Genomic DNA, 26278 nt, shown 5'->3' on the forward strand with positions numbered 1-26278 from the left:
AAGATGTGGGAAATAGGAATAACAGTTCTTTACTGTTATATATCTATATGTGTATAACCAGTCAAACAAACAGCAATAACTCTGGCAGTAACAGCAAACAATCACAAACCCAGTGCCAGCCTTCTCGGCTGTCAGGCTATTTCCCCTCGGGTGCAGTTCCGCTCGCAGCCGGCAGGGGCGCTGGCGGCTCCCGGTGAGCAGGGCAGGTGCGATGGTTCCCCCGCGGCTGCAGGGGGCGCTCCAGAGCGAGCTCGGGGAGCACGCGGCACCGGTGCCCTGGGATCCCGGGAAGGGATGGAACAAAGGCTTCACAAACCCCTGGGCAGCCGATCCCGGTGTCCAGCCAGACCCTCGGGAATGGCAGGCTGGAGCAGCAGGGACAAGCACAAATCTCGGGTGGCAGACGCGATGTATCCAAACGGGGAACCCCCGGAGGTCTGGGCAGGCAGGGCGAGCACGGCTACAGCACAGCGAAGGCTCGAAGCAACGGCGGGGCAGGGCGGCCACAGCGCGGCTCCGAGTGGGGCAGGGAAGGTGGGCTTGGGATCCTGGTGTTTTCTCCAGCAGAAAGAAAAGTGGCCATAGGAAAAAACAGCTTCCTCTTTCTCTGGACGCCCCCACACCCAGGTGAAACAAAAGAGTAGCCAGGCGCACCCACCCCCAGTGGGTATCTCTTTGTCTTTCTTAAGTACTCAGCGATTAGCAACAGTATGGGGGAAAATTCCTTTAACAGAAAAAAACTAGACCTCTTAAAACCCCAACAGGATTTTGCATACTAAGTGAATACACCAAGTATTACCAAGTTCCTTTATTTTCTCACAAGCACAGTGATACTGTTTTCCTTCAAAGTGCAGTTCTTGAAGTGTTTTGGTGAGAATTCAGCTTTCATTTAAGAGGTGAGTTTCAGTTCTCATAGTTATATTAAAAAACATCAAAACCCCATATCTGACCTCAAATGAACTCCCATAGTTCAAAAGCCTGAGGCAAAGTGAAAATATTGGATTTTTCAATAAGCTCCATGTCCTAATTTTCACATCCTTACCACAGTTCCCAAATGGTTTAGCCCTACATGAGGTGCTGACCTCAGAGCAAAACTACATGCGTGTGTGTGCCTGGTCTGGGAAACCCATTCCAGGGCTAGGTCACAAAAGATCCTAAACATAATTAGAAAAACAACCGGAGATTTGAAAGGATGAGGGGGTTGGCATTCTCTTCACAGAAAACCATGTTTGGGACCCACTTCCACTAAGTCAGAGATGGAGCATGGCTGATAGGAGAGGCTGGACCCACTTCACACTCATGTTGCAACAGCTGGTTTGGGTTCACCCAACCTGGGGCCCGGCAAGTGTGGCCGCTTGGGTTGAGCATGTGCTCACAGAGGACAGGCTGGGCTCCTCGTCTGCAGCTCTGAGCTGTTTGTTTAAGGAGAATACTTTCTGGGTGCAACTATCTGAAGGACAAGGACCCGACAGCCTTCTGGATGGTTCTTTCATACAAACATTCTACTGCTTTTACTAGCAGCACTGCCGGATGTGTTACTTGACTGGAGAAATAAAAAGACACAGACATTTCTTCCTTTGGTTTTTTTATTCTCCTGCCCTGTTTCCTATTTTTCTAGGATGTGGAAACTGCTCTCAACATTGTCCAAAAAAAAAAAATAATCATGACACTGGATAAGATCTCAGAAGTGATATATATATATTTCAGGATATTTTACTTGCCTTCTGTGTTTTGTAATTTTCTAAAATGACTCATAGGGGTTAGTAACAATTTTTAAACAAAAGCTGAGATTGTCATGGGATTGTCATACCAGCTATTCCATATTATTGTGAAAAGGAGAAAAAAAGGCAACAAACACCAAGAAACAAGAGATGAAAAAATATCATGCTATGAAAATGTGCATCATGCTATGAAATAGTGCATATTGCATTTTCTCACCCCAGAGCTGCTCACCAAATTCCCTCCAGTTCCTGCTGACCAAGACCTCCTGAAAACTGCTTCTCATCAGGCAGTTTCTGACAGCTCATTTTCTGGAGCATTTCAGTATCTCCACCATATCTATTTTTAAACATATCCTATGCCAAGTGAAGTGAAGGTACTTTTTGGGGCACATTTACCATATTCATAGGCACATAGGCAGGTTTCCCTAAGAACATTCTATTGTCAGAAGGGGCGTAGCACTTCCATTCCTACGGATATGGCTTTTGCACCTGTTGTGAGTGCAAAATAATAGGAAATCCGTAATGAACTTGGAAGATAATTTTGTCCTTTTTTTTAATTCATTCATTAATTTAAAATTAATTACATTTTTAAAAATATGATTAGCTACTTAATTTACAAAAAAAATCCTGTGACTGTTTGTATGAAAGTATCATCCAGAAGGCTGTCTGGTCTTTGTCCTGCTCCTTCAAGATAGTTGCACCCAGAAAGTATTCTCCTTAGACAAAGAAAGTTCTGGCTTTTTCCAGCTCAGACAGAGTTGTGGACGAGGAGGACTGCTTTGGCAGTCTTACCATAACAGGAGGCCATCATTCTAAGCCACGGACACCTCCCTGCAGCCATTTGGATTTAAGAAAGAGCCCCACTGCCAATGCCCCTCACTGCCCATCATCCAGGCTGCCAGAGATGAGCCATGCCCCTTCCTGGAGGCAGAAAGATGAAGCACAGAGAGCTTCAGAGCTTTGACAATGCCAAGTGCAAGCATTTAAAAAACACATCAGCGACTGTTTATTTAGACTGCACTAGGGCACTGCTGTGCCAGATCACTGCTGCCACCTTCTCTGCAGTTACACCTCACCAGGACTTAGCTCTCTCTTCCCTGGGTTCCTCACAAAATGGCCAGATCATGCTGCTTCCCATGGTGCTGCTGAAGCTTCTCTCTCCACTTCCTCACCCTTCCCACTCCACGGCAGGTCTGTCCGTCACACCTCAGCAGTTGAGTGGGTACAGAAAACCAGGTGTGCCATCAGCTCACCACCTCGCCAGCACAAAGCCACAGTGGAGATCAGGGAAGCACCCTGCCAGCACCACGCAGCACAGGTCTGCAGAGACACGCTGTAACATTGGATTTCCTGTCCATTATCAGTCTGAGGGATGCCATGCTGTGTTTGTATTGTATCCTTTCTTCATGTACTGACAAAATGGAAAGGTGACCCAAGGGATAGGGATGGAAACTGGCAGCCTGCTGAAGGATGGGCATTTTCATCTGGTCTTTGCTGCCAAAAATACCAGCAAGCCTGAGCTAATGTGAACAAGGGTAGTGAGCAGGAGGAGGTGGCATGAAAGGAGTCAGAGGACCCCTTAGCAGTTATTCTGTCTTTGGGCATTTGTTCAGTACTGGAATGGCCAGAAAGGAGTATGGTTCCATCCCAAAGAGGCAGTGGAAACCTACAGATCTATCTTGGTAAAAAACACTATGTCTAAACTTTAGCGTGCTCCCCAAAGTACCACCAGCTCCTCCCAAAAGTGTAGTGTTTTCAGGTACATTGACCTGTGAAAAATGGAGATACACAGCTATGTATGCTGGCAGGTAGCAGATCATTTTTAAGGGGCTTTTTTAACTTAAGGCCTTTCTCCATATGTGCGAGTACAACCCTTAGAACACAGCAGTACCAAAGACTCATAAGGCTTTTCCTCCAGACCCTTCCCCATCCTCGTGGTCTCCTTTGGATTCTTTCTAATAGCATCATGTCTTTTTTGTATTGTGGTGCCCAAAACTGCCCCCAGCACTCGAGGTGAGGCCACCCCAGCCCAGAGTGGAGCAGGACAATCCCCTTCCTGGCCTGGCTGGCAGTGCTGGGCCCGATGCCCCCAGGACAGGGATGTCCCTCCTGGCTGCCAGGGCACTGCTGACTCAGATCCAACTGGCCATCGACCAGGACCCCCAGGTCCCTTCCCACAGCTGCTCTCCAGCCTCTCATTCCAAGTCCATCCACGCAGCCAGGGGTGCCCCCTCCCAGGTGCAGAATCCAGCCCTTGCCTGTGTTAAACTTCCCATGGTTGGGGATTCTCCATCTCTCTCATTTTTCTGGGTCTCTCTGCAGGGCCTCTCTGCCCTCAAGGGAGTCAACAACTGCTCCTAATTTAGTGTCATCAACAAAGCTCCTTAGTGTTCGTTTTGACCTGGGTCCAAGTCGTTAATGAAGATACTGAAGAGCACAGGGCTGAGGATGGAGCCCTGTGGAACCCCACTAGTGACAGGTCACAATCCTGATGTCACCCCATTCACTACAACTCTTTGTGCCCAACCTGTGAGCTAGTTGCTCATCCATCATGTAACACACCCTGGCCCCGCATGAAAAAAGAGCACCTGTGGTATCCAGCACTCCTTTTCTATACCCAGCACTGCCTCAACTCACATCATCTCAATTGTCTTATATTGTCTAATATTTTAGTCATACCACATTACAACTTTAAAATGTATGGCTGATGACTAAGTAGCACAGGTATTGCAAGTACAAAATGTTAATGGATTTCTAGTATTTCAGACTTTGAGATTGGCTTTTCAAGCATAATCTTAAATCCATCCTTGGTGGACAAGCACACCTTTTGGGCCCATCATTATAGACAGTGCTACTCTCTTGTTTCTTGACCTCCTAACCTCCCTGGAAATGGGCCTTGTTCAAATTCCTCTTAGGAGTGGATAAAAAATTTTCATTACAAAGTCATTTCTAACTCCTTTCAATAATACACTTATGCATGGCAGGTGAGAGCAGACAGTTGTGCAAGCTGAGCAAGTTCATGCCAGAAAACTCATGGATCCTCAGCTGAGACCATGCTTCAGCAGAGCTGAGCACACACTTACCGTCCTTGATTGCTCATAAATGGCAACACTTTTGCCAGGCTGTAATCAGAAAAAGTGCAGTCATGGAAAATCTGAAAAGGGGGTGGCACAGCTGTCTTTTTTGGTTGAGTGGGGGCTTTGGGCTTGTTTGCCTTTTTTTGAATAAATAGAAGAAAAATATTTACTTTCTTTTACCTCACTGCTAACCTATTTTTCTTTCCAGGTAATATAATTGGTTCTGGGATCTTTATTTCACCAAAAGGAGTTTTGGAGCACGCCGGCTCGGTGGGACTTGCTCTCATTATTTGGGTGCTTGGCGGCGGTGTGGCTGCCCTTGGCTCGCTGTGTTACGCTGAACTGGGAGTCACCATCCCCAAGTCAGGAGGGGATTATTCCTATGTCACAGAGATTTTTGGTGGGTTAGCCGGGTAAGTACCCTATCTCTATAAACTAATTTGAAAACACATTTATATTATGTATTTGGTGTGGGAAAGCCATCTGACAACATTTATCAATAAAAATACTTTAGCAAAATCAATCTTTCTGTTCTCTGTTAGAAATAACAAATTGCCCCTACACAGACCTCTCGGTGCTGCTTTGCAAGGAAAGGTGACAGATGCTTTCACTTCCCTCGCTGACTCAGTCAAGTCCATGACAGAAAAGAGTGATGCTGTGTCCGGGTGATAATTCCTGTGTGCCAGTCATGAATGATCAGTGCCTTGTGTTGAAGAGCTTTACCCATCAGGGAGGCCAGGCTGGAGCTACTTACCAGAAACAAAGCAAAGCTGCTTCACTTACTGCAGCTGTACAGAATAACCAAGTGCTGTAAATACAGAGGGGGGAGGAATGCTAACTCAGGAAGTGATTTCTCTTTGAAAAGACTACTAATGGGGTAGTGTGGCTAAGGGAGGAAGGGACAAGTGAGAGGAGGTTATCTTTTTTATTTGAGTGTACACTTTTTCATGTATTCAACACAATAAATTAAGCTGTCAGCCTACAGGCTACTAGAGAAGCAGCAGAATGTTCTGACCAGCTCTCTTATTGGAAGTAGAGAGGCCATACCATGTACTGGTGGTTTAGTTAAGAAATTAGCATCAGTAGAGAAAACTAGAGAAAGAGTAAGGAAAATAAAAAAAACACCAAACCAGAGTATTCCTTCTCATGTGAGATGGAAAATTAGCTCATAACAGTTGAGCTGGCTGCTGAGCAAGGACAAATCAGAACAGGCATAACACAGGCAGTCTGTCACCCTATCCCACAGGCTGTCCTCTCATGCCTGCCTCAGCTCAGTGCCACACAGGCACTGGGCACAGCATTACAGACATCCTTGGTCACAAGGTACATTTCTGATGCTTTTTAGACTTAAGCCATTGCCTTATGCTGGTTCACGAAGTCTGTGTTTCTTCAGCTGATGGAATCTCTTCTCTGACTGCTGTCCTGCTTTGCACAGAAAATTACACTGACACCACAGAACAGATTGAGATAAAAACAACATTGGCTTGGTTAACCAAATCTCAACTCCACTGAGGTTTTTTCTTTCATGAGGGCAGGAGCTGCACAGCAAAGTTCCTGCTTCCCCAGGGCACTGCAGCAGGCAGGCAGCAGCTTCCCCACTGCCTACTCACGGGAACAGTGTCTGCAAGCAGGGACCAGGGAAATGAGAGTATAGAGCCCCACAAACAGTCACAAGTCCCATCCCTGGAACATCACTTTGAAGGAGGCCAGAAACATCAGAGTTCCACAAAACCAAAAGAATTGTGCTTTCTAGGGCAGAAAATGAAACTACTTAGAAATCAAGTACAACTAAACCCAGCTTTAAATTGTTCCTCAGCTCACTATTCCACATTCAGAGAACTTGCCTGGTTCCTGCAAACACCAAGCTATGCTACTGCTGTAACAAACCACACACCAGTTGATTGATCACTGCCCAGCATGTACCTGGGGACAGTCTCACCTTCCAAGGCGGGAAGTTCTGCTTGGGCAGCACTTACTTGGTGTCCAGGCTTCTAATGCACAAGCAGTATCAAAAAAGCACAACCTGTCCCCTGAAGGGAAGCAGTGCTCCCGTTCTTGCTGTGTAGAGACTTTAGCTCTTCTCTCAAGAAAAGAAGTAGTCCCACTAGGATGACAAAGTGTTGCATTAGGCAAAAGCCTTCAGGTAGGTTTTGGTGTAAAAAGGGGGGATTCGGTCATATTTTCCAGTAAAGCCAAACTGGGATTATGCCCTGCTGCACTTTGCTGAGCCACCACCTAAAGCCTGCAGCTTTGGGGAACTCTTAAAAGCACCTTCAGCTCCCCGCTTGGGAAGTGCCCATTCACCACTGGCAGTTGCACACAGGGTCCGAGCTTAAAGGGGTCTGCACTGTGCCTCCCTGAGATAAAAACCACTGTTTCTCTCTTTTGATTTAATCCTTCTACAGCAAAGTACATCAAACTCAGCACACAAAGCTTTAGTGCATCTGCCTTTCAAGTGCATCTCATTTTCCCAATGACCAATTGGATGGTTTGGTCTATTCACACAAAGATGTTTGTTATAAGAGCACATGCTGTACCTACCCAGACCACAACAGCTCCACTTCTGTAGTCTTGTCCCTGTCTCCCAAAATCCTCCCATTTATTATGTTTTACTCCATGGATATAAGGCACAAAGAAATACTATTTGATTATAACAGCCATTGGAGTACTACATGCCCCAGCTTCTGTGTCTGGCAGTATCGATAGCTGGTTGCATAACTTTTAATTTAAAAAGCCACATTGCTGGTGTGATTCAAGTAGGTGAATGGAATAACGGAGGCAGGGCAGGGCCATCTCCTGAGCTGGCAGGAGCCCTGCTCTGAGTCCAGGTCAAGGACAGCATGAAACACTGCTGAACAGTGGTGGTGATGGCAAACCTTGGTTGGAGACAACCCTGAGCAGAGACACTCCCCAGTTCCTCTGGCCAGGGGAGAAGGATGAGGTGAGGAAGGGTTCCAGTATTACTAGGCTCTGGTCTGGTACCAGAGAAAGACTCCTGATTTCATCTCCATTTAGAAATCATTTTGGTCTTAAATAGCATCTGTGTGCAAGCACACAAACTGCAGGGAATGTGTTTCTGTGCTGTAGGAGCCATCTGAGCACAGCTCTTCTTACATGCATATGGGCTTGCAAATCTGTACGGGTCATAAAAAGAACATTACCCCAAATAGTAAATAAAAGGCTTAATATGTATTCTTGCAGAAGATAATGAATAAATTCAGCTTCATGAAAAACCCTCCAGTGCATTTCTGATCAGTACAACTTCTTCTGAATGCTCAGCAATAATGCTGCAGCTAACACAGCTGCTTCACCAGCAGAGACCAGTGACTGGACATATGTCCTTATTAAAATCAGTCAGCAGAGAGTTTTCGGCCAAAGCTTTGATAAGTGTCACTCTAAACTGCAAGTATAATATGCTTCAAATATACTTCTATGTTTCTTTTTTGTTATTGCAAAAATCTGAATCTTCCAAAGGCAGTGTTTCAGCAATGTAGGATAGCATTATTAGTATTCAAACAGGCTCCAACTTACTTCAACCAGTTCAGTTTTTCCTGAACTGTACTGAGTTGTACTATAGCAGCTGCTTCAAACTGTTTTCTTTTGCTAATGATGCACAAGTAGGGTACAATGGAATTTTATATTTTCACAGGCTGCTTTGAATCCATAACATTTAATATCTACGTGAGATCCTTGTGGGAGTACATGCACATCCCAAATAGATGTTTGAGAACTGATTTCACCAAGTCCACTAGACTCTTTAAGTCCCAGATCAAACCATGTTGTTTATTTCTTTCCAAAGGTAAGGAAATTTGTATGCAGAGATATCTGCAAAAAAATTCAGTTTTAGTCCAGCGATGACTGGTACTTCACACAAATGCCATACCTTCCCAAGAGTAGCACATGGCACCACATACTCCAGCCTGTTTCTAAAATGGGGGGATGGGCTCAAATTAGACATTGTCTCATTCATGTACACACTGATGGGAGTGTGTGCCATTAACTTCAATGGACTTTGGATCAGACTCAACAACCAAACACAGGGGAGGCCATCCAGCCAGTAGCTAGAATACAGGCAGGAATACAGGCAGGGAGGTTATTTTACCAGCTCTTTCACCACCAGCACGTGTAGGAGCTCAGATTACTCATGCAAACTCCGATGTTCAGAAAAAAAAACCCAACCAAACAACCAAAACCCCAAAACCAACCAAACATCCTTTTTCTTTACATTCAGCTGTCTCAAGCCTGTTATAAAGATCTCATCACTTCTCAGACAGCAACAAAAGAAGATTTAACTTCTGATATTCTTGTAATCACAGTTACAGAGAAACTTTGCAAGGCTGTAGGGTGCAGTTCCACCTCCCAACATTCTCAGTGCCATAGCTCAGCCCTCAGGACAATAATTCCACCACTTTCCATCTGAGGAACAAAGTAATTCCAGGTATGCCTTGCTGTGGTCTCCCTGCCTCGAGCAAACACCCCCCCTCCACAAGCCATTTTACTCAGGAACAGCCATTCCCAGCCAGCTGGGCCTTCAGGTCCTCATCCTGCCCTGGCAGCCGCTGGCACTATGAGAACAAGGTGCATGCCAGCGATGCACTCTGGCCCCCACAGCTGGTTGTCTGGGGATGTGAATGTGATCTGAGTGACCAGTGTGAAGATCTTTTTCTCAGAAGTGGGTTTTGATTAAAACTTACCTGTAGAAACAAGATAAAAGTGGGCTTACACCTTAGGCAATCTTCCTTCTTGTTTTACTGCCATCTCTCTTGAGCTTCACATTTGACAGTGCTAAAATTATGCACTTGCTTTAATTTGCACTATCAATCCTGCATTTCAATTCCATGACTGTCATAAATAATCCATTCCCATTAAACCATATTCTACCCAATACCAGCTATACCACACTCCATATTACAACACAGAAACAAGGGCCAATTTTGCCTGAAATAATGTTTTCAGAGTCATTCTCCCCACTGAATGTTTTACACAGTTCTTGGCCTACATAATTTGTATGGGTGAAGGTGAACATAACAGGGAAAAACCTGTAGCCTCTGCAAAGGCCCTGCCAGTTGACAGCCGACTTGACCTCAGTCAGAACCATCAGTATCCTAATCATATTCAGCAAATTGTTATTGCAGTCTTTAGGTCCTATTTATTCTTCAGTGTGGACCAGCTGAGTTAACTCAGCAAGCAGGATCTGCAGAGCTGTCCCAAGCTGGGTGCATCATCAACACCACCAAATATCACAAAGCAATTGCTGGAGAAAACTGCTCTGAACCACAATGAAAAACATTAGAAGTTGGGGGGGGCGGAGGGGGCGGAGTCACACAACAAAATAAAGAGAAAGAAAAAAAACCTGCTGAGTTTATTGTAAAAATCTACAGTGCCAGTTAGGAAGGCACCCAGTTCTTGCATCAGTTTGGTTTGCCAAATTAACTCTGATAGCTAATAATTGCCCCATGCTTCTCAGAAATAAGAAGGCAAAGTGAAGGATGAGACTGAGAGACATTTACCACCTCAGCTGAGGAGCACCCAGCAAGCAGTACTCCCTCCAGGTTAATGGCACAGAGAGGGGCTCCCTCAGCTGTGCCAGATCTACAGGCCTGCAAGCAGGGAACACAGTGGGTGGGTGCAGCCCCTTAAAGAGCAACCCACGTAATATAGAAATTATACTGTCTTATTTGGAAATATCTTTTCCAATCCTCATTTGTGTCGGGCATCCCTGCGCATTACATTTGTGCATGTATGTGAACAAATGACTGTGTGTGTATCTGTGTGTGCATACCGATGGCAAGAAAAATTTCACATTCTTGCAATGACTACTTCTCACTATAGAAATAATAATACTTCAAATATTTTTAAAGACTAACCAGATCAACTGCTGCCTTTTTAACTTTTTTTTTCTTTGCACAGAATGAGAAACCAAAATATCTCACACTTCCTATTTGCACAGATACCTTGTTGGGTGCAATCACCTTAAGCCACAGCTGGAGGCAACCAGCCAGCCCAGTGGACCCCAGCTGTGTGATCCATCACAAAATACTGCAGCACTTATCTGCCCTGGCCCGGGTCAGAGAGCCAACACCAGCAGTGACAAGAAACCCCCCTGCTGACCAGCAGGGAACTGGTAGCAGCCCTAAGAGTGCAGCCACTGCCTGTAGCCCTGCCAAAAGCCTTTAGAGGTGCCTTCAGTGGAGGGACTGCTCCTCTGTGGTACATGTCAGTCCTGTCCACGGTACCACAGTTCCTGTCTGCTGTGGTAATGTGTCAGTCCAGGAGCAACAGAGATCCTTTCATCTGGACACACGGTTAAATCAAAACATGCCTGCTGCTCATAATCCTTGCTCTTCCACACATTCCTAAACCATGCTTGTTTCATTTAAAATCTAGATTGTGCTAAGAACATGGGAAAAGGGATAAGGAGAGTCACAAGTAAGTGACTGTTATGTCACTTGTCCTGTGACCAGGACGAAGTTGCTCAGCTCTGATGCGTCATGCACAGCTGAGTGTGTGTTATCTCCTCCAGCACAGCACCAGCACTGCTTTCTTGTGCTTTTCCTTGTCTTTCCAGGTTTCTGCTGCTGTGGAGCGCAGTGCTTATCATGTACCCAACTAGTCTGGCTGTCATTGCACTGACCTTCTCAAACTATGTCCTGCAACCCGTCTTCCCTAACTGTATTCCCCCCTATAATGCCTCTAGGATCCTCTCCATGGTGTGTTTACGTGAGTATTTGCTTCTTGCACACACACAGATCTTGCCCTGGTTTTACAAGGGACTACTTGAGGGGCCACTCCAGCCAGGCTGGAGTCAGGGCCACAACTCCAAAGGCTGGTGGGGAGGCCCCAGGAGAGGCACTGTGACCAGTGTGGGATATTCTGTCCCTTTCCACTTGCCTGCAGCAAATCTAGTGGCCTGGAGTGAGGCAGAAAGGCACCTGAATCCCTGTGGGTCCAGGGAAAGTAGAGGCAGGTGAGCATGTGGGAGGGGACACAGAGGCATAGGCACCTGTGACCCACCACCATTTGAGCCTTTCCCCTTCCTAGTCTTCTTTCACATTTACAAACTTGAGTGTGCAGAAGGCAGCGTGCAGCCAGCTCTGCATTAATTACTTCTGGAGCCAGCGAAAGCCAACCCAAGCTCCAGGACTGAAGACATTCACTGTTTCTGTGAGGAGGCAATGATCCCTGCACGCTGAGCACTACTCAGGCACAGTTATTGGAGCTGGGGAGAGCCCCAAGGCAGCAGCCAAGGGGTGAAGGCTGATGGCTGCCAGGGATGCCCCTGCAGCTGAGAGCATCCTTGGGAAAGGCGATTGTCCTCTTCACCCTCGTTCCTGGCCACACTAGAGCTCCCTGCAGGAACATGTGTGTGTTTTTCAGTATTTTGACTGTATTTTCTTAAATAAACATAATTTCATTTCACTGAATTCAGTCTTTTGCTCTCCAGTCCTCCTGACCTGGGTGAACAGCTCCAGTGTGCGATGGGCAACGCGCATTCAGGATATATTTACAGCAGGAAAACTCTTAGCCCTGACCCTTATCATTATTGTGGGCTTCATACAGATCTTTAAAGGTACTCTGTGAGACAGCTCTAACATTGGTATGGTACTGTTGATACACTTATTTTTCCCACTTACTGCACTGTTTCCTCCTTACAAACTGACCTGAAGGTGTGCTGGGTTTTGCTGAGCTGTGGAGTTGCATACTGACACAGCTGTGGAAAGTATAACACAAGGGAGAAATCAGCTGTATCCCCTTAAAAAAGTCTCTTTCGAGTTTACCTTGTAGGATTTGATAGAATAAAGGAGTGCAGCTCACAGTGTTTCGGAATAGTTACTTAAAATTTTTAATCCATTGTGCATTCCTTGAATTTGAAATGCTCTGGGTGTAAAACGAATAAGCAATACTTTGCCTAGGGCAGGAAGATATTTGCTTCATTTCAGGCACTAGTCCAATTTCCTACAAAAAGTGACTTACAAGATTAAACACAGGCAAAAAATGTCTCACTGATTCACCAGTTATTGGAAAGCAGAAAGCACAAAAGACTGATATTTTTATCATGCATATGATGAGTCTTATAAAGGACGAAGAAATATCACATTTACAGGGAGCAGAAAACGTTTTCTCAGTGGTAATAGTCCTATAGTCTTGACAAATCTTTCAGTTCCATAGGCATTTTATTTTCAAGGATTTCTACTAAACAACACCAAACTGTTTAAAAGAAAATTGCATTAAGAACAGGTAGGAATTTATACTGCCAAGGATCCACCCTCAGACAGTGCAGGTTGACAAAGGGTCTCATGAGTTGCTGTGGCACAGATGGTGGTGAAGGGTGCCTGTACAGCACGAGCTGCCCCACCAGGACACGGTCCTGCAGAAAGCACTGCAATTGCTATGTCAGCCCACGGTGACATGAAGAGCATGAAGTCTCAGTTCCAATAAAGAATAAAGACTAAAAAGTGAAAGCTTACCTATTTTAAAGTGTGTGAGGAAGGTAGGCGTGGCTTAACATCTTGCTTGCGCTCTCTATGCAGGAAACTACAAAGAGTTGACACCAAGCAACGCATTCAATTTTTGGATGACTCCATCTGTGGGGCATTTAGCATTAGCTTTTCTTCAAGGGTCCTTTGCATTCAGTGGCTGGAACTTCTTGAACTATGTAACAGAAGAGCTGGTTGATCCCCGCAGGCAAGTATCCATTTCCATGACACTTCTTGAAGAGGCTGAGACAGTGGAGCTGTCTGATAGTACTACTCATTTCATAAGATGCTGCAATGTCATTCCATGTCTGTGGGACTGGTCTTTCTAAAGGAGAAAGATTTTTCTTTAGAACAGACAGCAGGCAAGTTACAGAAACACTGAAATTAAAAAAATATTGCACAAAGTATTAACTGAATCAAAGCAGCCTACAGACAAGGCAGTATCTTTATGTTACTATTCAATCATAGTCAATTTTCCATAGCAGAAGATTGACCATAAATGAGATACCACACAAGTATCTACAGGGAGAATCTTCTTTGTCATAAAAAGATGAATTATCCTGGAAGTTGCTTTGCTTTTTCACCCAAAGGTCTCCCACAAACACCTGAAGGAGAAGATTAGTTGTGCAGTGAAAGTGGCACTCTCTGCCCCAGCACAGCTGTGGGCACCAGCCTGCCAAGGCAACTTACATTGGGTCACTGCAGATCCAGGGTACACAAAGGAGCTTGGAAATGATTTATCACAAGCAGCCTGAGAAGGCTGGAGGGAAAGGGAATTTTAGTTTAGCAAAGTTCAAATGTTTCAACATTTCTGAGTTAATAAAGTGGAATGACAAATGTCAAGAGCAGCTCTTGGAGCATGAGTTATTTCTGGGCACCCAATGCACACAGCAATTAAGCAAGAAGAAATTTAAGCTATTACAGCTTGGATGGGAATGACTTAAAGCTAAAGCCTTATGAGCATCTCTGCACACCAGTGAGCGGCAAAGTGTATGTCCAGAAATCTCGTCAGGAATAAAGAAAGTGTGGTAATGTGTTTCCTTAATAAACAACAATATTTTAATGGATGACCACAATTTCAACGATAATAATAAAAAATTTATTATTTAAATAAGGTAAATATGGCCTTAGTTGAGAAATAAAGAGAGAATGGAGTGAATGGTGCTTTTTTATTTTTACATATTGTTGCAGCCTTAGAGGAGAAATTAAAGTATAAAAAGAATTGGATAACCAAAACCACTTCCTACTTTTCCTAAATCTGTTCAAATTCACAAGGTTAAACATTCTTTCTAAAATCTTTTTTCCAAATCTGACACACAGAGAAAAATGCATTATGTTAGATACAGAACAGTTCAGATATCCACCTCTAAGAAGGTCTCTGGATTCGAGATCAAGTACATCTGTACTACTGTAAGTTGCCACGGTATTGTATGACCAGACCAGGTTTATGGTACACAATGGCCCAAGGCAGCAGCTGAACAACAGGATCCCCTTCCTTTTCAGAGCAGGCGAAGGTAAAGCAAAGCAAGACATTTTATCCCACCACGGTGCCTCCACATAGGGCTTTTGGCAAACGGATGTTTCATTTTTCAGTAACAGTCTGTCCCAATCCCAGTAAAGAGCCCAAACGGAGCTCGTGGTACCTTTGTACCGGGAAACTCCCTGCAGACCCAGCATTTTAGAGCACTTTTAGCCTTCTCCAATGTGCAGTGAGTCAGAGAGCTGATGGAAGCACTGCTTCCCTCCAAAGAAACAGCCAATGAACCCACCCAGCTGGGTGACCATCCCCAGGCCGTACACAGCTGTTGTGACCTCACTGTGCATGATTGTAATTTCTTGTCTACCCTCCTAATTCTTTTATTAGGAACCTACCTCGTGCCATATTCATATCCATCCCATTGGTGACATTTGTGTATACGTTCACCAACATTGCATATTTCACTGCCATGTCACCCCAAGAGCTCTTGTCCTCCAACGCTGTGGCGGTAGTAAGTAAACCATTCCCTGCATGTCTAAAATACACTTTGATTTCAGTACTGTGCTTTGCAGTGTATTTCAGTTTCTCTGCCTTCTGTTGCTTTAGACATTTGGTGAAAAGTTACTGGGCTATTTTTCCTGGGTTATGCCAGTCTCAGTGGCTCTATCTACATTTGGAGGAATAAATGGATACCTTTTTACCTCATCAAGGTTAGATGGAGTACAATTTTATGAACATTACCTAATTTGGGGAGGGGCTGTTTTAATTGCATTTGCTAAAGAAATGCTAGCTAGACATTTTGGATGTTGTAGAGCATGAGGTTGTTGTTGGGTGTGTTGGATACAATCAGTTATGAATTATTCTGTTTCAAATTAGCAAAAGTAATATTAAATCATGAAATTTCTTGCAAATTAATCCTCATGAGTTATTGAAAGTGTTTGCAGATGTGGAATAACTCGCAGTAAGATCCAAACACAGCTTTCGCATAAAACCAAAGTAATTTTTTATCAATAAAGTTCCAGTAGCTCCCAGCTAAACTGTGCTTTGCTCAGTTTTGGGGCCTGGTGCTGTACTCAGTCACAGGCATTTTCATGCCCATGCTGGAAAATCACCTTTCAAGCAAGATACGTTGCATGGAAACTGCTGATAGTTGGGCCAGAATCTGTAAAGTCTGTAAGATTGCAATCAATAAAGCCTGTTTATAATAATTGACCTGTCTGAATTTAATTTAAAAGTTATAAAGTTTTTTTGAGGAAACTGCTCAAGTACCTTGGGAAAGTTATTTATCACAGCACTTTCATGGGTATGATATGCAACAAATCGAAGAGCATATGTAACAGGGTATACACTTAAAAGTGAAATGCTGAGGCATGTTAAACCTTATCTAAAACCTTTTGACACTGTAAATACCCACACAACCTGCAGAGTATTCATCCCTCACTGGGTAAAGAGACAACGCTGGCCAGTAGAGAGTCCTCAGAGGTATTTCGGCATCTCAGAGCAGGTTTTTCCCAGGTGACTTTAGCTGTTGAAGGCCTTGTATACTGAAGGGTTTAGTTTAAATACCTTTCCCCAGGGTTCACAGTCTCTAGTTGTCTCTGCAGTGGCAGCCACAGCTCCCTTCCATGAGAAGACCAAAGCAGGTGGTTGAGATAAGAGGTGTTATATGACTAGGGACTGGAGAGGCTGTTGTATACCCAGTGGATTCATCATTACTCTTCTTATTTCCAGGTTATGTTTCTCTGGTGCTCGAGAAGGCCATTTGCCAAGTTTGCTTGCCATGATCCACGTCAAGCACTGCACACCCATTCCTGCCCTTCTTGTCTGCGTAAGTGCTACTATCCCTCCTCTGTCACCATGTAACCTGCTTTTAGAAACACTAAATCACAGAGAAAAGAGCTGGGAAAACACTTGAGTGGTGGTTTTACCCCAGAAGAGGAGCAGTGGGTCAGCCTGAATTGCAGCTGGTAGGTGCCAGCTGAGCAGCTCCTACTGCCCCAGAGAGAAGCAGCCTTCAGCCTCAGAAATAATTCCTCCTTCTCCCAATCCCCTGACACCTGAAGGGTTTCCCTCATAACCTGCGTTGCAGTGTAAGCTCATTAACTCTTGTCCTGCAGCAAGAGGTAGGGACTGGCTTTTGAAACAGAGATACTTCATTTAAGAAAAGACGAGCTCCTTAGACCAATTTTGCCTGCTTCCCACAAGCATTTGGAAATCTCCATGGTCACTGCTAATCCCACTCAGGCAAGGCTGCTTTAGGTCCTGCCACCAAAGCCAGAGTTATGGTGGGTCCCAGGGAAAGGACAAAATGCTCCTATAATTACTTTCAACAACCAAGACATCTTGTGAGGGGTGATCACGCAGTTCTCTGAGGGCCACAGGTATTTCTTTCACAGGCCAAAAAATTAAGTAGGGACAATGATTACAGTGGCCCTGAGTAATGTGTCTGCTGAATGGTACATCAGGCAGACAACAGGTCACCTGCAAAGATCAGACACCAACGGGCCAGCTGTTAGGAGTGTCAGGGGCTGGTCCAGTTGCTGATGTGCTCCCATGGGAAAAAGATTCCCCTCACTTTTTAGACAAATTTCCACAGTAGTAATGACTTAGGGAAGTTATTATTTGAAACAAAGAGCTTCATATGCTTTTATCGACAGTGAAACTAGAATGTGTGATGGGTTTTACAGCAGCATAGAGGATGATTAAGAAGAAAATGATTCGCACTGCTGCTGTACAAGGCTGTAGGGCCCAAGCAAAGGAATTCCCCAAAGGGCATTTGCTTGAAATCTTGGCTGTATCAATGGCTGCCAACTGCAGATTTGCCATTGATATCAAAACCACGAGGGGTTGACCCCAGATGCACTAGAAAGATGCATGTTTACATGTCTCCCAGCTCTAACAGCAACCCTGGCACAATATACCCATACAAACTTCACTGAATAAGCCTCCTCCTCATTCCCCTTTTATGACAAAATATGCATCTTGCTTAGGTTTTACAGCATTCCTGGGGCTTAGTGCCCCATCACAAACATCTTGCCTACTGCCCACTGAAGGTTTGAGGTAAACTGCCCTGGGCACCCATCATGGAATCCTGTGTTCCGCTGGGGCCCATGAGGCAGAACTCCTTGGTCCTTAAAAACACATCAGCTGAAACAACACACTGAGTCTCAGAGGCTGTTTCTCTGTGGAACAGCACCAACAAGAGCAAGCTGCCTGTCGAGCTGACTGATCCATGCCACGCCATCCCCCTTGAATCACAGTGCAAATCACAGAACAAGCATGGCATATCAATTCATCATTTGAAGGTGTTTTAATCCAGCTCAGTGCACATCAAACGCAGCTCGGAAATATTTATCTCTTAAGAAAGATAATAATAGTATAGTGTAGGCAACTACAACAGCAAACAGGGCTACACGTTAGGCAAACCTAATTGATACATCAGATTCTTTTTCTCTTCCATTGAATCACACCTAGATCTCTGCATGGAGAGGTTTGTTTGTTTATGGAGAACAGCTATTTCAACACTACCAGTGAGACCTTTATTTTTACTGATTTACTATTTTACTTCCAAAAATCAAAGGGCCAAGCTAAATGTAAAATAAACAGACTTGGGTTTTTTTGCAAGACGGTGGGGAGTAGCTGGCCCTCCTGCCAGCCATGTGGCTATGGCCAGGCCATCGGGAGGGCAGCACCCCCTCTTCAGCCATGAGCCACTGGGGATGACACCCGCACTGTGAGCAGATCTGACACATCAGTGTCACCTACACGGAATCTTGCCACTCCGAGCGACATCACTGCAAAGCCCACCAGTGGCAGTAGAGAGGTGTACACACATATGACACAGTGCACACTTCAGGGGAGAGCAGCAGCCATGTTATATATCAGCGATACGAGATGGTGTCCAATTTTAAACCCATTTTGTGGTGAAACTGTTCAAGGTGTTGAAATCCCCCTGCCAAGCCTGCAAGGCTTTGAATAGGGGAACAGAGGGACTAATGGGGCATTCGGTTGTGGTGGTGCTTAATTCCTGGTGCTGGAGGTGCAGAAACCTTCCCTCCTGGAAGGAATTTACTATCGAAATGGCTGATTAAGAAAAAAGGGACAAAAGCAAAAAGGGAGCCCAGATAAACACAGACCAAAATCTTGAGCACTCTCTGGAGGAATTTGGATATTTAGTTTCCCTCCGGCTCTGGGCCCCAACAGAGTGTTCACTGGACTGCTATTTGGTGCAGGTGAGTGCTGAGCTCCTGTGGTACCAAAGAGCAGGGTGGGGGGCTTGAGGAGCAGCACCCTGGCCCCCAAGTCAGCTCTCCTGGCTTTACAGTATTGATGGCTTTTTGCTGGTCGTAAAATCACAAGATAGACACACTTAGGTGATAAAAAGGGTTACCTTTATAAGGATCCTTAGGTGCACAACTGGCTAGGTGGAAAGCGCTGAAGATGCACACATAATATAAAATGCATACAATTTTTATATGTTTAGCAAATTAGCATAATTGACAAGAATCCCCAATTAGAGACATAAACAATGAGGTAATTCCCCCTCAGTTCAACCCTTTCTGAATCTCCCACCTCTGCCCCCCCCCTTAGATAGGAACTAAACTTTTTAATTAAAATGTGTCTTGGAGAGCTAGTTTCAACCGTGGCTTCCAGATAATCTAACCTTGGACCCCACCTTGGAGCCACTGGGAATTTATTTTGTCTTTCTGTCAGAGTAGGTAAAAAGCTAGCTACAAATACTGTAATAGGCTGCAGCGCTACAAATGTATGTGTAAAGAATATAGAGAATATATAAAAGCAAAAAAGGTGAAAATCAATTCGGTATCAGTATTAGGCAGATGTAGAGTTCAAAAAAGCAAGCAAAAGCTTGGGAATTTCCACCATCCATCTGCCAGTTTCCAAACATTAGTAATGCTCAAAAGATTGATGATACTGATCAGCTGTGACATGAGCCAGCAGCAGAAAGGACAAACCTCTAATTCTTTATAATATACAGAGCACCTGCAACAACATAGTGCCTGAAACACAACATGTTATGTCTAAGAAATCCTTTCACCTGGAGTCCTCACCATAACATTCAATAGCTTTTAAAACACTTAACAGAAATAGGTGGAGTGGGAACTTTGCCAACCTTCCCAGCCCTGCCTGCCTAGCCACGGGCAGCAGAGATACCTATGCCAGCACCCCAGGGTATTTATAAACAGACCCTCTAGTCTCTGACTTCAGCATGCCCCAAATCACCCAAAATACCCATTTAGCCCCAGCCCTGGTGGCACAGCTTGGGGATAAGGCACAGAGCCACAGGAGGCAGCACAATCCCAGCAGGTGCCATAAACAAAAGGGTTTTTAATGCTTTAATGGGAATTTTGCTTGGTTTTGTTTTTTTTAAGCTATCTTTTCTAGTAATGGCTCAAGAAGGCTATGCTCCTCTCTTTGCAGTGTTTGGCCACACTTATCATCATGCTTGTTGGAGACACATACACGCTAATCAACTACGTGTCATTTATTAACTACCTCTGCTATGGAGTGACAATTATAGGCCTGATTGTTTTACGCTGGAAGAAACCCAAAATCTTCAGACCTATCAAGGTGACACTGTTAAAGCTAAATTTCTTGGTTGCAATAGTGATGCAAAGGGTGGGATGGGAACACCTCCCAAACCATGTCCCAAAGTGCCATTAGTGCAAAAGAGGGATACACAGGCAGATCCCTTGTGAACTTGTTGGGATGGGCAGAGAGGACAACAGCAGTAGAGGGAAGGGGGACACAACTTATGGGGGGCCTGAAGCCTGCACTGCCTGCAGCCCACCACAACCAGTCAGCCACTGCTCTTGCTCTGCACAGCCGTGCTCTGCTCTGCTTTCTCCTGGTAGGTGAACCTCCTCATCCCCATCACTTATCTGGCGTTTTGGGCATTTCTGCTGATCTTCAGCTTATACTCTGAGCCGATCGTCTGTGGGGTTGGACTAATTATCATTTTAACCGGAGTGCCAGTGTTTTTCCTTGGAGTCTACTGGAGAAATAAACCAAAGTGTGTAAATAGGCTGATAGGTAAGCCAGCACTATGTGCCTTGCTGCCCTCCCTGCTTAAACTCTGACACACTGGCACCAAAACAGCCAGGAAACTGCCTGTATGAGACCAGCCACCACTCTCAGCCACTGGCAGCGCCTGGGCACGAAGTTGCCAGGCAGTGCTTTCCTTTGGGCAAATGTTTTGTTCACTGCTGGGTACGTTTGCCTCCTCTCATGCCTGTGTGCCCATCCACTCAGCTTGCTCACAGCAGCCTGTCCTGTGGCAAATACACCAGGGTGTCACTTGATGCACATGGAGACCAAATGAGCAATCAGAAAGGGACCGAGGAGTTTCTCACCCTTGCCCTGCCTTCTCCCTCTGTTCCACCAGCACGTCATGTCACACAAGCCCTGTGTGACATGATGAACTATGTCATACTCAAAAGTTCCTTACAAAGCCTTACATTATCCCTCATATAAAATTAAAACTGCAAATAAGTCGTTTATGTTTTGGTTGTGTTTGATTTTTAATCACTTTGCTCCAAGGTGAGGACTTTCAAACAAGCACACTGCAGCCCTCTGCTCTGACTGGAGGGTTTCCATCAGCTGCAGTGGGCTCTGCTGCCAGCAGCTCCCCAAGGCCAGTGGTCACTGCAGCTGGGCTGACACAGTGCCAGGAGGGCTGGCAGTCATCCCATCCCATCCCATCCCATCCCATCCCATCCCATCCCATCCCATCCCAATCCTGACAGCCTGCCATGGGCAGCACTGGCAGCTCTGTGAGGGGCTGGGGAAAGGTATTCCTAAAGCTGTTCAATCTTAACCTGCCCCTGCTTCACAAACACTCTTTGATCACTGAGCTGGAGCTGAGAAGGGTTGGAAGGGGCAGTCAGTGGGGCAGCAGGGCTGTGCAGCCTCCTTCCCATGTGGCACCGCTCCAGCATCACATATTTGTTTAGAAGAGCTCAAGCATCCCCATTAACCACCCATTAACCACTGGCCATTTGCTCCTTGCAGAGTCCATGACGTGCTGGGGGCAGAAGCTGTGCTTTGTGGTGTACCCTCAGTGTGGAAGTGCCGAGGAGGAGGCCTCCTCGGCCCACTCTTGGCAGCCGGTGAGCGGGACAGCAGTGAGGAAATAACAGCGTGGCCTTTGAGGCTGAAGTGGCTTCTTGTTTACATGCTGATTTTTGAAAAAAGTTTTTCTGGAAAAAAAAATGGTTTTAGAGCTCCAATAGTGAAGCCCATAAAATGAGCTACACCCTTTATGGCCTCTGTAGCTTTTAGTTATTCCCTAAGAAAAAAAAAAAAAGAAAAAAAAGAAAAGAAATAAAGTGTAAAATAAGGTGCTGGTTGGGGTTTTTTTCTGGCAGCATTCTTGCTCAGCAGGGGAAAGCAGCACAGACAGAGCTCTGGAATATTGATTTTAGTCACCACGAGGGTCCACCAGAGACATACAAATTTAGGCATTTCAAAACTAGGGCAGTTCCCAACACAAAATCGAAGTACAGAAATCAAGAGAAAGCAAGGAGACTTCTTGCTGCCCCTGGGTGGGGTGAATGCCCACATAACATGAGGCATCAAAGTTACAATCCAAGGGATCACCCCTTCACAGAGCTGGAGGAGCACAGCATCTCCATCCCAGCTCCAAAGACCAGCGCAGCTGGGGCAGGGTGACTGCACTGAGCACGGACTGCAGAGTAAAAGCTACAGCACCAACAATCATCTGGACAGTTCCAGCATCATTTTGTGACACAGAAAAAAGATACAGAAGTAGTGATCTAAATCTCAAGTATCTCAGTTTTGAAGCATTGTTGTAAAGGTGGAGGGGGGTTCCTGCATCCCAGATGGGACAGGGCTCACTGCAGCACCCAGAACTCCTGCGTGAAGCTCAGCAGGATCCAGGTGCCAGCTGGGGAGGATGGAGACATGGAGAGGTTTGCAGTGGGATCAGCAGTGGGAACTCAAAGGAAACATGGGAAAGGAGCCTGATGTTCCTCCTGTCTATTGAGGTGTCAGGTGGTGCCACGTTGCTTCAGAGACCAATTCCCCATTTCAGCTGTGCTCAACCAAGTAACGAGCCTAAATTACTCACACATCAGATGCTCCTTAGAAAGTGTTTTGCATATTTTATTTGTGCCATGCACTAGGAAAAAAATCTCATTTGTGCACTTAATTAATATATGGAGATTTGCTGCTGTAGCAATATGGCCACTTTTACAACAGGGAATCTCCTGAAAATGCAAAATGTGAGAACAGCTCTGAGCTACTATTCTTTCACGGTTTTTGAAAACAAAAACTATGACATTCAGTAGCCTTGGTAACAGTCATCTGAGTGTAATTTAAAAATATCTTTCTATGGTCCTGGCACAAAAATTACGGATTCATTATCTCTTAGTTAATTATTCAGAAATACTTTTGTTTTTAAATAATAATAATAATAATAGTAATATCTATATATTAAAATTCTATTCATCTCTCTCCAAAATTTCAGATGGTAGACACTAAAAAGGAACACAGCTTACATTCTTCTCTTTGTATAAAGCTGTTAACTATAAGAGATCAAAATATATATTTAGCTAGAAAAAAAGGTGTGGTTTTATGTGTATATATGCACACATGTAAAGAAAGATACCACATTTGAAATAATAGTATGAATATACAGTTTGCTAATGGAAATCATAAATATTCAGCTTGCTTTAACAAAAAAAAAATCAGAGCAAAAATCTCTGTGGCTAAGCAGCACCTGAACTTTAAATAATGTCAGAGGCTCTCATGGCTAAGTCTCCTTTTCCATAGCTCAAAATCCACTTTCTGTGGTATAATTCCAACAGATTAACTCCTTCAATACCTTTATTAGCTAGTGGGAAAACTAAATGTATTACAGCATCAGCAATACTGATTGCTTTCAGAACTGCTAAGTTTTGGCGTGGGTTTATTTTTGTTTGTTTAAAAAATTAAGGTAAGGAAATGAGCTAGCATGGAAAATTTGCAGCTCTTGAGACAAGTCTGTATGGTAATGAGAAAGGTAGTAATAATAGTAATAGTAGTAATGCTGCAACAGCTACCAAGGCTTTTCCTGGCTGTTGTATAAGGAAATCAAAAGCAAAATTAAAGAACAAATTCCTCTTAATTGTCAATTGAGTTTGGCTCAAATTTTCCCTGATTATACTCACACGCTTTAAAAGTAATAACATTTGGCCTTAAATCAGAAGGCTCAATTTAGAACAGCATTATTTACTAGACTTCATCTTTGAATTGGATACCAATCCCCAAAAAGTGTTCCACAATGTTTCATTTTTAGGAACAGCTTCATCTCTGCTCACAGTGTCACATACAATAAAGGCTTTGCAAATGTTAGTGCCTAACGTGTAAAATTTCTACCCATAGAAATCAATGTACAAAATTAGAAAGATAAATTCATATGCTAAATGAAATTTAGCAGCACACAATCCATATAAGAGAGATTTTTCCTAAAGACAAAGCAACTAGCTTCAAAGGAGACATAATTACTAGTATTTTAAAGCCCATTGAACAAAAGAAAAACCTTGAAACAGCTGACAATATCAGCATGTTGAGAATATTGTGATACTTGATACAGAGAAGCAAGTTGTTTCCAACAGAAAGGAGTTTAAATAAAACTTGAATAGCAGCACAGTACCATATAAGCCTATAAATTATGTGCTATTATATTTATGTAGCATAAAATATTAGAGGCTGTAATGCAGAAAAATACTCCGGGGAGTATCACCTGTAAGTCAGCCTACAGAAAAGTCAATAAAAAAAGGATTGGATTATTCTTATCTGATTTTCACAGTATTGAAAAAGCAGCAACAGATATGTCATCACTGCTAAATGCTTTGCAAGACAGAAGCAGAGAAGATAAAATTCCAGGAGTAGAGTGGGCACTGTTGGGAAGCAGGAGAATGAGGCAGAGGTACTTCTGCTGGCTTGGCTACCCTCAAGCATTTTCAAAAACTTGATAAAGGAATCAATTTTTTCCATTCACATTAGTACATAAACCAGAAAAGTTTGATCTCAGAAGGGTCAAGGGAAGAGACTCACAGAATCACAGAATATTTTGAGTTGGAAGGGACCCACAAGGAACATCGAATCCAGCTCTTAAGAAATTGACCCATATGGGGACTGAACCTTGGGTTCAGCACCATGCTGTTTCAGTTCAAAGCTTTCCTCCAACTCAAGAAGGACAGATGAGTCCCTGTGTATTTAATAACACATTTGACTTGGAAGCATCTTTACAAAACATGTATCCAAAAATACGCAGAAAAGATTTCATTAGCCATGCTCCATCACTTCTGAAAGCACAAGCCCTGATGCAGCCATCGACCTTGAGACAGGGGCTGGAGGCCCCAGGGGAGCAGCACATTTGTCTGGCGAGGTGCTGTGGTGGGTTGGGAGCCCAGGACAGAGCCTCTGCCACAGCCCACCTCCAAACAAGCTAATGCTGTGAGAGAAACGTGCTGGAGAGCTGAAGTTAAACAAAATAATTCATCTTCAAAGGAAAGACACCAACCAACCAACCAACCAGCCCTCAGCAGACATGCTGTCCCACACTTCATATTCAGAAGCCTTTGTCAAGGTACTTCTCACGTTTCACTTATTGTTAATTTGTTAAACCTTGGGAAAAAAAATTTGGTTTCCAGCCCCTTTGTACCAAGAACCAAATCAGAAATTGTTAGCAGTTACTCAGCTGCTGAGGAGTTCTATGAGAGATATTGAAAGAAAAATAAAGGGTAAACTTTGCTTAGAATTTGTCTTTTCCTAAAGCTTTAGAGTTCAGACAGTTGCAAACCAAACTCTGGTTTTTAAACCTCCTCTCCTTGGTCCTTGACACCTCTCAACAGTGCTCTATCTTCAAATAGAAACTTCTGCACTTGGACAAATGGAAAAGGAAAATCCAAGAAAAAGGATTAGAAAGTGAGAAGATGCTGAGAGGCCAAAACCAAATTTGTCTTAGAGTCTTACAGTAAGACACAGCGATAGAAGGAAGATCCAGAAGGCATCATAAAGCAGGGAACACATAGAATGAAATAAAAAACCACATAGGATAAAATGTAAATCACCACCACTCACCTCAGTCTTGGTAACCATTTAATCCCTGTAGCCAAGATCACAAGAAACAGAATCTGAAAAGGGAAAAATGGCTCACTGAACTGTTTGCTAGGGTGACAAACTGACAAAGGACAGGACACGAGGTGTGCTGCCTGCAAGGTTCAGGTTCAGACAGATATTTGTACTGGATTTTAAATCCTAGCACCTGCCTGGGAGATTAAAACTCAATTTCTGGCCAAGTCCAAAAATCTTAAATAAGCAAAAGCAGTTTTTCCTCTCAAAGAAAGGGTCTGATTAAAAAGTACCAAATTCCCTCCAGGCTTGCCCCTTGGTTTGTTGTAAGACGTATCTATTGTACTGCACAGGCTGTCAAAAGACTTGCAAACACTCAGGTATCATTTATTACTCTATTTCCATTTCATGGGTTATTCTCATTTCAGC

At 44.2% G+C, this 26278-nt stretch overlaps 1 protein-coding gene across 4 annotated transcripts in view; it reads left to right on the forward strand.

Annotated features, from left to right (window-relative positions):
- Positions 1-25675, forward strand: part of SLC7A10 (solute carrier family 7 member 10) — a 50650-nt gene extending 24975 nt beyond the window's left edge. Inside the window, exons 2-11 of one of the 4 annotated variants that reach the window (XM_032121868.1) lie at positions 5007-5211; positions 11367-11518; positions 12243-12368; positions 13330-13483; positions 15140-15263; positions 15359-15462; positions 16484-16580; positions 20192-20341; positions 20626-20803; positions 21782-25675. In XM_032121868.1, the coding sequence (XP_031977759.1) occupies positions 5007-5211; positions 11367-11518; positions 12243-12368; positions 13330-13483; positions 15140-15263; positions 15359-15462; positions 16484-16580; positions 20192-20341; positions 20626-20803; positions 21782-21906 (1415 nt within the window). In that variant the 3' untranslated portion in view covers positions 21907-25675. The remainder of the gene's footprint in view (positions 1-5006; positions 5212-11366; positions 11519-12242; positions 12369-13329; positions 13484-15139; positions 15264-15358; positions 15463-16483; positions 16581-20191; positions 20342-20625; positions 20804-21781) is intronic. The other 3 variants (XM_032121869.1, XM_032121871.1, XM_032121870.1) reach the window with 3 other exon arrangements.
- The last annotated feature ends 603 nt before the right edge of the window (positions 25676-26278 follow it).

The sequence above is a fragment of the Corvus moneduloides genome, chromosome 12, assembly GCF_009650955.1.
Source record: "Corvus moneduloides isolate bCorMon1 chromosome 12, bCorMon1.pri, whole genome shotgun sequence".
Lineage (NCBI taxonomy): Eukaryota > Metazoa > Chordata > Aves > Passeriformes > Corvidae > Corvus > Corvus moneduloides.